The sequence below is a fragment of the Euprymna scolopes genome, chromosome 27, assembly GCF_053919585.1.
Source record: "Euprymna scolopes isolate OS-2025 chromosome 27, ASM5391958v1, whole genome shotgun sequence".
NCBI classification, from domain to species: domain Eukaryota; kingdom Metazoa; phylum Mollusca; class Cephalopoda; order Sepiida; family Sepiolidae; genus Euprymna; species Euprymna scolopes.
Window position 1 is genome coordinate 89,368,983 of NC_136508.1, and position 13,150 is coordinate 89,382,132.

At 35.8% G+C, this 13,150-nt stretch overlaps 1 protein-coding gene across 4 annotated transcripts in view; it reads left to right on the forward strand.

The window, feature by feature from the left end:
- LOC145248972 (beta-galactosidase-1-like protein 2) overlaps positions 1-13,150 on the forward strand; it is a 1,883,914-nt gene that overhangs the window by 664,174 nt on the left and 1,206,590 nt on the right. For 3 of the 4 annotated variants that reach the window (XM_080110785.1, XM_080110782.1, XM_080110783.1), the window contains one exon: positions 2,652-2,810. The exons of the other annotated variant lie outside the window; for it this stretch is intronic. In XM_080110785.1, the coding sequence (XP_079966911.1) occupies positions 2,652-2,810 (159 nt within the window). The remainder of the gene's footprint in view (positions 1-2,651; positions 2,811-13,150) is intronic. 4 annotated transcript variants of the gene reach the window in all.

The following is a 13,150-nucleotide window of genomic DNA, read 5'->3' on the forward strand; positions in this document are numbered from 1 at the left end:
AGTGGTTAGCATGCTGGACAATTCACATTATATTTTCACGTTCGCGCCGACCTACCGTAGTTGTTTTTTTTTTTTTTTTTTTTTTTTTCCTAAACAACTGGAATGGACTTTTCTTGGTGGCCGAACTGTTAACGTTGCAGATGGTTTTTTTTTTTTTTTTTTTCACACTTTATTTTCCTACTTTTACTCATGACTCCGGGTTTGATCCTTCCTACTTACCTACCATAACATTTTTTAAAACTCCCCCCCCCCCGTCCCGGAAACAAACACTCGGGCAACGCCGGGTACCCCCGCTAGAAGGAAATAAAATCGACCCAGTTTCCAACAGAATTAACTAGCAGCAATTAACAACATAATTGTATTATCTCCCTTCATAATTGTCTTTAGTAACGATATGAAAATGTATTCAAGTAGAATGACAATGAATTTTAAAACATTAAATAATAATAGATTAGAATACCTCACCCGAAATGTTGTACAAGGATTTATATATATAATACAGCCTTTTTATTTATTCTCATATTCAATTAAACTTTAAACCTAAAATGACCTTATATCTAAGTACTAAAATAGCGATAATCTGTAAACATTACTTGCCGCTAATACGAAACTAAAATTAACCGTAACGTTATTGCAAGGTTGTTACGGACATACTATAAATATAGAAATAAAAATTAAAAAATTCTTTTTATAAAAAAATTAATTATTGGGAAATAAAGAAACAGCGAGATCTAATTTAGGAACTCAACGAATGGGATATATAAAAAAAAATTTTAAATGGCTTAGGGTTTTCCATGGAAACTTCTAATGACTCTGTTCTTAAATAAGGATACGAAAATTAGGCGATATATTAATATTTAAATGGGCTTTTCCGTAACGTAAAGGTAAATGTTTCTCACATGCTTTTCCCGTTAAGGGAATTTTTCATTTTTCTTTCTCTTCAAAAATGCTCTATTGTCAAAAGTGTTTTTATTCATAAAGTCTGAAGAAATGCTGGTTTTAAAAATTTTCAAACGATATAATGTTTGAAATTGTCGACTGGACATGGAAACAATTGTAACGTAAAACGAAATACACTTTTAGTTGCCATCAACATCTTTTTTGAAGTCTTGATTTTGCTTTCACAGTATTTAATGCTCAATTATGAAATATGATAATTTTGTATCTTACTCCTTAAGTCAACTCTTTTTGGCTTAAAACTCGTTGGTATATGAAAATTTACTGAATTACACGAACTCAGTATATTACATACAAGTCATATATATATATATATATATATATATATATATATATATATATATATATATATATATAATGTGTGTGTGAGTGTGTGTGTGTGTGTGTGTGTGTAGCATGTGTGTGTGTGTGTGTGTGTGTGTATATATATATAATATATATATATATATATATATATATATATATATATAAACTAGCATTTACTCCCGGCGTTGCCCGGGTGTTTGAATGTGTATGTTGAGCAAAAAAAAAAAAAAAAGTGGTAGTAGAAAGGTAAGCTCAAACCCGTACCGCGAAGGAGGAAAAGAACGGGGAAAAAATCTGACGTCTTTGCTGTTACAACCACCACCAAACCGTAAGTGACATGGATTAAAATTAAGGCTAGACAATCGAAAGGAGAGGATAACTTTCCAAAATATCATACATTTATATATTGGTAACTAAAAATTTTCGACCCAAACCGATTAAAAAGCTTGCCATATCTCTGAATACCCTGTATGTAAAATTTCAAATGTTTAGACCAGAAATCGTCTGAATAATTTGGTAGAGACAGCAGAGGTAAATTTTTTTTAAACTTTGACCCCTTAACATTTATTGTTTTGGGCTCAAAACAACTTATTAAGTTAGATCCATGTCTAAGGAACCTATATCTAAAATTTCAATACCGAAAATTGTTGGAGGAGTTTGGTAGAGTTCTCAAAGGTCAAATCGTTGAACTTCGACCCCTTAATATCTAAATTTCTGGCTGAAAACGGATTACAAAGATTTTCCCAAATCTTAATACCTTGTATATCAAATTTAGAGCCTGTAGAGTTAAAATTGACAGTTATTGCGTAGGGAAATGTACACACACACACACACACACACAGACACTCAACTTTTATAGATATATAGATTAGAAGAATAATCATCCCATGCTCAAAATAAACTGAAATTTAGGGACTATTTGTTTATTGATTTGCCTAATACCTATTACCTCACATTACCCTACTTTGCTGTGTTCCAAAATTATTTTAGAAGTGAATCCTATCCATATAAATATATACACTTATAGACATGCTATATATTGAATGAAAAAATTGGAAGTATTTCTTGGTCATTATACAAACTTTTAGCTACGAATGAATTTCCCTTTAGTCAGAGTGAAAAAAACAAAGAATGAGGAAATGAATTAAATAAATACGATTGCATTTTGATTCTTATTGTGGTAAATCTACAATGAATGAAGCTTTGTCATAAGTGTTTATATCAGAAAAAATATTTTTGTTGTGAACAGAAGCAATTCTCAACAAGTTTTGTTAGATGAAATCTATGGCTCATTCCAAGTCCAAGATTAATGTAATATATATATATATATATAATTACATTAATCTTTTTCCAGAGATTTGTATGTCAAAATTCTGTTTCAATTTCAGCTCTTCCTACTGCAAATTTTGCAAATTTTAACAAAGGTCACAAAATCTTCAAAGCAATCAGAGATAGCAACCCAAAATATCCACTGATGGTGATGGAATTTTGGACTGGATGGTTTGATCACTGGGGAGAAAAATATCATTCTATTAAATCACTTTCTTGTAAGTATTTTTTTATTTTTCATAATATATTTTATATTATTTATCTAAGACCATTCTGTTTACTATTTGCAAATATATTGGCCTGTTGGGGATGGAAAGTAACAACAAATTATTATTATAATTTTCAGCTTATTTATGCATAAAGGAAAGGAAAGAAGAAAGAAAAAGTATCAAGGATTAAGAACAGCTTCTTGTTTTGTTTTGTTTTTTGTTTTTTTTGTCATGTTTGATAAATAAATTTCTGGTGTTAATGTTGCGGACCAGTAAGTATACATCAGTTCGACTGCGATGTGCACATAACCCCAAGATGTATATTCTCCTGGTCTTTATAGTAAGCAGAAGAGATCATTGCAATCCATAGAGTGGGCAAAACCTTCCCCAAACCTCCGCAGGAGTCTAAGTATAGTTTACTCCTAGGGTTTATCACATAGTCTGGTGACAACCGTTTTTGACCATGGACTATGTAGAACATATCTCCAGTACTTTACAATTAGATTCAAGATCTGTGTTTCCTTAGTAATATCAGCCATTAGATTCTGAATGATATTCTCTTCGTGTTCACAAGTTTATTATATTTCTATACCATAAACTTCTATTTCTGTTCTGGGGACTTATCCAATCACCCATAATGAACTCCTGTGGGGAAGGAGAGTCTATTTATATTGGGTGTCAATGTTCACTTTTATGGCACATCAACCCTTTTGAGGGGTTTATAAAAAACAAAGTAGAACTTGCCTTTTACATCCAGTTTCGTGCCTCTTGGTTGTGTCCTCAAGTGGTTTGTGTCCTGATGTTCAGCACATCTGGAACAAAAGCTTTCTCATGCATAACAGATGCAAATCTGATTTCTCTGGATCATTATTCAATTTCCACAGTCAAAGTCACATCCCTATTTCTCTGTGTCATCCTTAGATGGGTGGGAATTTTGCTATCAGTTTAGCTGCCAACCACCCCCATTTCATCGCCCCCATGAGATGTCTTCCATCTTCTTGGAATCTGAGAAGACTAACTCCCAGTGGCGGCTCGTGCATGGAGCTGTGGGACTGCAGCACCCCCAAGTTATTTCTACACAATATTAATGATAAAATTAAAAATAATATGTTTGTTTATTATTATTATTATTATTATTATTATTATTATTTTATTTTGTACATTATAAAATCATTAACTTTAATGTCGGTATCTCCAAATTCATATAATAACAAAAATAAAACTTGCTTGGAGCTGTGAAATTCACAGTTACACTTTCTTAATGAAATTCTCTTGTACGCATGCGCGGATTAGACGCTTTAGGCAGCCGATGAAAGCCTCTTGAAGAACTGTCGCTTGGCGCAGCTCCGTGTCGTGAAATTCGTTGTTTGCTTAGAGTGTGCGCCTGTATAGATATGATAACATTGTTATTGAAAAAAAAGGAGGTTTACTTATATTTTTTAAAATTATTATTAAAATCTGCACATAACGTGTTCTTGTACATAAAATATTGTGCTTTTTTTTTTTGAATACGCACACTTTTAGCGTTGCGATTTAAGTCGGTAGCAGATGGAAATATATAATATGCAGAAACTGTTTATTTTTATTTATTAAAAGTATTCGGGAATTTAGCAGTGAAGCTAACACGCGGCCAAGGGTAAAAACCAAATATACAATAAATAAATCTTACCATAAAAATAAAGTTACTTTTCCATCTACCTGCCTTTTTGTTTATTTCTTTAAAGTAGTTTTAAATGCTATTTATTTTGAAACAACTAAACTTGACAAAAAAAATGTTTACATTTTTTCCTAGAAGCAAAAAAGCGAAGAAACAGTTTATATTGAAAATACAATTTAATTAGAAATCTTTTTAACGTGTACGTTTTAGATATAAAAAAAAATTAGCATTTATTTGCCTCCGACAAGGACAATGTTAGAAGTTTTACACTTTGAAAAATGTATTTTTTACACAAGATTTTTTAATTAAAATGTGTTTGTAAGTAAAAAAAAAAACACAGTTTTTTATAATTATGCATTTTTAAACTTTACATTGAATTTGTTAGTAGATGGGTCAGATAATACGCATTAAAAAAAGTAATTAGAAATCCTTCTGGACTGAGACAATTTTAATTTTTTGTTTTTTGAGGAAGAAAGCTACATTAAAATTCGATGTTTTATAATGCTTTTATATATGACATCCTATTTTCTTATAATAAATCTCCACTTTATGTCGATCTTTACCGGCATGGGAAGGTCAGTAAATAGCCAAGTTTGTTCTTTTTATATAAAAAGCAAGTTGTTAAAAGATTTGTAAATAAAATTTTGTATCTTTAAATATTTTTGTTTGTTTGCTCACTATATAAAAATGTAAACTTTTTTATTTTGCATTTTATTTACAAATACGTTTTGTTATAAATTCATCTTTAAAAATAAATTTTGTAAATAAAACTGTTATTAAATAAAACGCTATTTTCAAATAGTAAACTCCTAAATTAACCCTCGTAGGGAGGAAAGTAAATTTCAAAGTTTTTCTTTTTTGTTTTTATAAAAAATAAGTTATTTTTAAGAATGTTTTTCGTTTGTTTGCAAAAAAAAAAAAAAAAACGCAAACTTTTATTTAATCTGAAAAGTTTAAAAGGAATAAATATATATATTATTTTTATTCTGTAAAGTGTACATAATTTAAAAAAATCTTTTTAATAAAAAAGTTTTTGCGTATTATCCATTTCTGATTGATTATTTGTCTTTGTTATATATTTGAATATTTATTTGAATGTTTGTTTATTATTTGATTAAATATGTATTTATATATTCGAATTCCTTTACACGATATGAAAAAAATATGTAAAATTTTTGAAGCAGCACCCCCACTAATCTCAGACACGAGCCGCCACTGCTAACTCCAGTAAGAAACTCTTTCAAAATTTATGTGAATCTCCTGTTTTGACTGACTGACTACTTCAATGTGTGTCTCTTCCTTATATATTAAGGTGTGGTGTAGGGTGGCAACACAACTTGCACGCAACATGCACTGAACTGCCTCGTGACCTATTGTCAATCTCTCGATGTAGTGCATTGGCCGCCCAAGTCAACAAGTTTAATATATATATATCACCTCTCCGCACTTGAACACAAGCAAGTTAGTTCAAGCTAGTAGCACATTAACCACACTATTGACGCACAACACTGCTATCCATTATATAAACTATGAGGCTAATACTCTCATGGGGAGATATCATGACTTAACTCATGAGTACAAACTATCTGACTTAACAGTCACAAATACTGATAACCTTTCTTAGTAACCACTTTCTTGTACAATATATTCTTTCCACCTAAACCTGTTGTTCGTGTCATTATGACCCTTTCCTAGGACCACAACAACTGGCAACAACGTTTTGAGAACTCATGAGGGAAAACCAAATTTTTTAATACTCCTGATGACTAGTGATAAGGATTTAAGAACACACATTCAAAGTCAAATTTAAAATACCTCACTATTCCACCGCAAATGCAACAAGATATTTGAACTAACAACGTGGTATTCAAAAGATACAACACAACAACATCGACAAAGTTTTCAAATGAGCAGATAGTGTTCCAAAAACACCAAATCATTCAGATCGTTGCTACTGTATATCCTGATGACGAAACATTTTAAGGACGAGGAAGCAACTTTGAAAGTTGCACTGAACTCTACAACATTCTGAAGGATTGAATTCTTAGTTGATACGCTAACTACCAGGGTTGCGGAGTTAGTTGGAAGGAGTCACAGGTTTTAGCTGGAGTCGGATTTCTAAGAGTACTATGAGTCAGTCAGAAATTTTTATTAGATTCCGACTCTACCAATAAATTTATTTTTTTTACATGGTTATCCTGTTTGGTTTTACCAGTTTTTTTTTTTTTTATTACATTTTCACCCCAAACAAGGTATGGTGCCACTTTGATGTAAGGGGCTACTATCAGGGACATAAGTTGCAGGGATACTATGTAGGGAGTTTAGCAGCAAGATGTCTGTTTACATTACATTTGAACTTCTGCATGTCAGTACAATTGGGGAAGCAGTAAACCGGAAGGGAATTCCAAATCTAGCAGTTCTGGGGAAGAAACTATTAGAGTAGAAGGCTTTCTTACATCTAGGGATCTCTACTGTGTAGGGGTGGGACCTCACTTCCTGTTGGGTTTGTCGGAGGTATTTTCATCGAATGGGGGTATAAGAGCTTGTAGTTCTTCAGAGCATCCACCATTAAAATACTTGTAAAACAAGCAGAGGGATGAAATATTTTGTCGATGGGACTGGGTTGAAACTTAAATGACCGTTCATCACCTATCAGGTTGGTGACTCTCTTTTGAACTCTGTCCAGGAGCGAGAGACTAGTAGCAGATGCACCAGCACAAATGTGACAACAATAGTCATTACATAGTAGAATGGTGACTTTGTAGAGGTACAGGATACTTTCAGGCATATGTAATTTTCTAGCATGGTAGAGAGAGCCCACCTTCTTTGCAGCAGCCTTGGCAATGATCTCGATGTATCTATTCCAACTCATGTTCCCTGTAAATGTTAAGCCGAGGAGTTTGAACAAAGTACTTTCAGGTAATGTATTTTTAGCCATAGATATTGGTGATTGGTAAGGATTCATATAATTATTAAAGGGAACATGCTTTGTCTTGGCAGCGTTGAACGTTACCATCCATTTTAGACCCCATTCGACTACAGACTGAAGGTCATCCTCTAGTGTTTCTTCCATTACCTTAGATATGTGCTCATTAGTTTCCCCCATGTGCCTGCTATAGAGAGTGGTGTCATTGGCAAATATACCCATGTCAGAGACAATTTTATCAGGTAAGTCATTTATGAATATCAGAAATAATAAAGGACCAAGGATCGATCCCTGAGGTAGACTCGCATTTATATCATATTGTTTGGACATATACCCGTCAAGGAAAACCTGGATTCTTCTCTCATTTAAGAACGATTTAATTGTTAAGCATTCGTCCAATAATACCATAGAATTGTATTTTTATGAGAAGACAATCGTGTCATACCCTGTCAAAAACCTTAGATATATCTAGTGCTACTGGCCTCCCTTCCCCTGGATTATCCAGTGCTTGGTATATACATTCAGAGATTACAGTGAGAATATCTGCAGTAGAACAAGCTTGCCTAAATCCATATTAATGGTCAAACAGAAGCTTAGCAGCTGTAAGGTGGTGGACTAGAGCTTGATTAAGCAAGGACTCAAATATTTTGGCGAAAAGAGGAAGGAGGATAATTGGGCAATAATTTAATGGGTCAGTACTTTTGCCAGAGTTTTTGTAACCTGCTACCAAAGAAGCAGTTTTCAAGTTGTCAGGAAAGCAAGATTCGTTAAGGCATTTGTTAAAGCGTTTAGAGAGAACTGGAGCAACCTCAGCGAAGCATTTTTTTAATAGTACAGAAAGTATGAGATCGGGTTCACATGCTTTTCAGGTGTCTAGGTTTATTATGATATCATGTACCTGAGAAGGAGTGATTTTCAGATTACCTGTGTGGTTTCTGTCTGCAGAGCAAAATCAAGGAGGGAATAGTTTGCTGGGTCTAAGGTAGAGTTTGAGGCAAATTGACCGGCAAGCACATTAGCTTCCTCAGTTACTGTGCAAGCAACTTCATGATTGTTGGATAGTGGGGGTATTGTTGATTGCCTATTATTTACTACACTATTGTAGATTTTCCAAAAATCACAACTTCCTAATTTCTGCGCCTCAATGTGTTTTTTGGTGGTTTCGGTGTATTCTCTCTTAGCTGTCGCTACTTCTTTCTTACAACTCTAGCTTCTATAAACTTTTGTCTGTTTGTACAGGACTTATGCCGGATAAATCTACGGTATGCATGTTTCCTCTGAGCAATGACAGCTATACAAGTAGAAGTAAACCATTGGGGAGAGTGGGGTTTACTATATAACTTCCGTGTGAGAACATGTGCTTCAATCGTTGTTTCGAACCATTCAGTAGTCTCATTTGCGCACTGTTCTGCAGGAAGAAAAAAGATGTTGCCACATGGGGCGTCTCAGATGTAATCTCTAATGGCATCCCAGTCAGTTTTTGATGATCTCTAATGGCATCCCAGTCAGTTTTGAGCAATGGCTCTTTAACTTGGGGTCGAGAATTTAGAGTGATGTCCATCATTATCACAGCATGATCAGCATTCCTGAATGGGCAATGAGTATTTGTTACACAATCCTCAGAATCTTTTGTCAGAAATAGATCCAGAAGTGAGGCTTGCTGGTCCTGACATTTTGGGAGACAAATCGGGAATGTTACTGTCTGTGCCAATGAATGGGATAAAGAAAAGTTATGAATGACACTACCAGCTGTGTCAGTGTAGTTGGAGAAGCCAAGTCAATTATTTTGGTGGGTGTTAAAGTAACTAAATACATGTATTTGGGCGCTAGTGTTAAGGGAGAGTGCTACATCTATGCTGTCAGAGACATTATTGATTATAGTTCAGTCCTGGGTTGATGGAGAGCAATAAAGAAAATACAGGTAGCTAATGCTATGTTGTAAATTTAATTTAAAGCACATGAAGGGCTGGTCACCTGATTCTAGTTTAGATTCTCTAGACATGGCGAGGGTGTTACGAATATAGACTCCAAGTCTATGCATATGTCTGTCAGAGTCCTTATGACAAAGTGGAAGATAACCAGACATGTTAAAGATGTTAGAGGGGATGGAGAAGTGCAAGTTAGTTTCACTTAGTGCTAAAATATCCGGGGAGTTTGCTAGGAGAAATGATTCTACATCACCTAAGTTAGTTCTAAGTCCTCAGATATTTGTAAATGCAAACCTCAAGGGAAGAGGTGAATTATTTGAGTGTGTGTCTGGTTTGAATGTTTTTTTGGATTGAGCTGTCATTTCATTTTATTTCGTAGTTTCAGATCTAGGGTGAGATGCTAGGCAACACAGATGTGCATAGCCACCATCATGCAACCCGTGTAGACGATCAGCCGGCTCCTCATCCACAGTATTGTGTCCTCAGGAATGCCCACCAGAGATGAGTGCAGGGCCCATTTCCATGCGCAACATGGAAATCCGAATATTATACAACTGATGATAGAACAGCCGCTCTAAGCCTGAAACCAAAGAGTTAAGGCTCCAGTACTGTCAGTCAGAAATATCACCCAGCAACTGTCAAACCGGTACCTTCAAACCTGTCCGACAGGAGTGGCCCAGTCCAATCAGGTTAGCATATATGATAAACAAGCACCCCCAGGATTCCCAGGGGAAGGGAATGAGGCAAATGTGGGGGACAGCATTCATTGCCCTAGTCAGGAAACAAGGCTAAGCACTCGGCATCTCTAATGAATCCTTGCAGCCACACCTCACACCTCTGCTCCTGGCTAATAGGCAAAGAAGGAGTACGGAAGCCAGGCGATAGGCAGAGCCTATCTACTCCTTAAGCTGTTTAGGTTTGCAAACCGGTGATTTAATCAAGTCACCAGCTCAAGGGATGTTGTCGTCCAGGACTGAGTAGGCCTCGCCCCCCCCCCCGTTTGGTGCCAAAACATATGAAGTCATTGGCACAGGTTTACAACTCGGAGTTTTCCTTCTCCTAGATCCTGACCAGATCTATGGGTCCATCATCACCAAGAGGGTTTCCCCCATGTCTAGTTTCAAAGCATGGTATTTAAATGCCCGTCCATGGATAGTTAGAGCATGGTGTCATCAGCAAATATACCCATCTCAGATACAATTTTATCAGGGAGGTCATTTATGAATATCAGGAATAATAAAGGTCGAAGGATCAACCGAAGATACACCCGCATTTATATCATATTGTTTAGATGTATGACTGTCGAGGACAACCTGGATTCTTCTCTTATTTAAGAAAGATTTAATTATGTTAAGTATTCGTCCAGTGATATCGTATGATCTGATTTTCCTGAGAATACCATTGTGCCATATCTTGTCAAAAGCCTCAGATATATCTAGGGTTACTGCCCTGCTTTGTCCAGTGTTAGGGTTAGGGTTAGTGTATTCCAGAACGAATTAAAAATTTTTAAAAATGATGTTACTTTTACACGTTCTTGCCGAAACTGGAGACGCCATTTTATTTCGCGCACCTGTCGATAAAACCCAAGGGAGAAATCAGTATTTAAAACTATGGCCGAAGCATAAAATAAATACCAAAAATTTAAACTGGAGAACCATTGATTTTTAATGTCCTTTTCATTTTATGTTTTGAATAAATAAATATAAAAAGGGGAGAGGGGATCAGTATTTTAAACTATGGCCGAAGTTAGAAATAAATAGAAAAGAAATTAAACCAGATAAACTTTTGGAACGAACTCTGAAAAAAAGTAAATAAAGTGAAAGAGAACATATATCCATAATTGTTTAATTGGAAATGTTTTGATTTAATTAATGAAAACCGTAAAGTTTTTTCATGAAATATTTTTTTTTAAATGAAACAGACATTATTAAAAATCAATCGTTCTCTAGTTAAATTTTTTTTGTTAGTTATTTCATGCTTTGGCCATAATTTTTTTTTTTTTTTTTTTTTTTTTTTTACACAGTGGTCACCACTTATTAAGGCCCGGAAGCCACTCAGGGATAAGGGTTATTGCAAGTACATTAGGTTAGTGTGGAGATTTGATGAACTGTTTACTTAAGGGGGCGGTTCATTAGGAATTTGTTAACGTTGGACTTGAACACATCCAAGTTGTAGTCAGGTGGGAAGCAGGTAGACGGAACAGAGTTCCACAGGCGTGCACTTCTTAGAAAGAAGCTTTGTTCATGGAATCCACGTTTTGATTTAGGCACAGATAAAGAGTGCGGGAAATTTTTCACAGTGGATTCAGCTAGACTGGTGTTTTTCGTGAAAGATTGGCGAGGGGGGACCAGAGATTGGAGTTCAGACGAGCACCTGCCATGGAAATAATGATAAAATAAGGATAGGCTCGCAACGTCTCTTCTGTGGGAGAGAGGTTGCAGGGTAGAGAAAAGGGCATCCCCCACTAAGCCACAAAGTCTATTTTGTACTCTGTCAAGGCAGGATAGGCTGTTTTTAGCAGCTCCTGCCCAGATATGGCAATAGTATTCCATCCTTGGATGTACTTGGCTTTTATATAGATAGAGAATTGCATCAGTAGTGAGATATCTTCTGGAGCGGTAGAAGGATCCCACCATCTTTCCAGCGACCTTGGCAACAGACTTGATGTACATGTTCCATTTCAGATCAGGAATAAAGGTCAAACCCAGAAACTTGTCAAAACACGGGGCCTCTCCCAGATGAGAGCCATCCATCCCAATCGATGCCAGATGGGGATCAAAGCGTTGATGATGTAAGGATAGGAGCTTGGTTTTAGATGCATTAAAGGTAACCAGTCACGTCTTCCCCCACTGAACCACGCGCTCGAGATCAGAGGAGAGAGAATCAGAGAGAACTTTGTCATTAACAGCCTTTGATGTGTTACCGTAGATGGTAGTGTCATCAGCATAGATGTCAACAAATGATTTAAGTATGTGTTTAGGGAGGTCATTTATGTAGATCAGGAAGAGAGTTGGGCCCAGGATTGACCCCTGAGGGACTCCAGCATTAATACTGCAGGCCTCTGATTTTTGTCCATCTACCACTACTCTTATGAGCCTATCGGAGAGAAATGATTTAATGATTGAGAAAACATTTCCAGTTATACAGTAGCTGGAAATCTTGTGAAGTAGACCCTTATGCCATACCTTGTCGAAGGCCTTTGATATGTCAAGAGCAATTGCCCTAGAAAGGAAGCCTTTGTCAAGAGATTTACTAATCCTGTGAGATATAACAGTCAGCACATCTGCGGTAGATCTTGCAGAACGGAAACCATATTGTGTGTCACTAAGAAGGTTGTTTCTGCTGAGGTGGTTAACTATTTCTCTATTTAATATGGATTCCAGCAACTTACTCAGAACACACAGGAGACTTATTGGTCTGTACTGAGAGGGAGATGACTTATCACCTGAATTCTTAAATACAGGGCAAATTGATGAGGTCTTCCAGGGAATCAGAAAGCACTTCTCCTTAAGGCAGCGCTTAAACAGTTTCGTAAGTATGGGAGCAAGTTCTGGTTGAAGCTTTTTTAACATTATAATTGGGATGCCGTCAGGGACAGTTGCTTTACTGGAATCAAGGTTCTTGATTAGCATGGCGACCTCATGCACGGATATTTGTATGTTACCTAGCGTGTTATAGGAGGAAATATGGGGAGTTGATGGCCTTCATCAGATAGGGTAGAATTAGCTGCAAAGTTCTTTGCAAATAGTTCTGGTTGAAGCTTTTTTAACATTATAATTGGGATGCCGTCAGGGACAGTTGCTTTACTGGAATCAAGGTTCTTGATTAGCATGGCGAC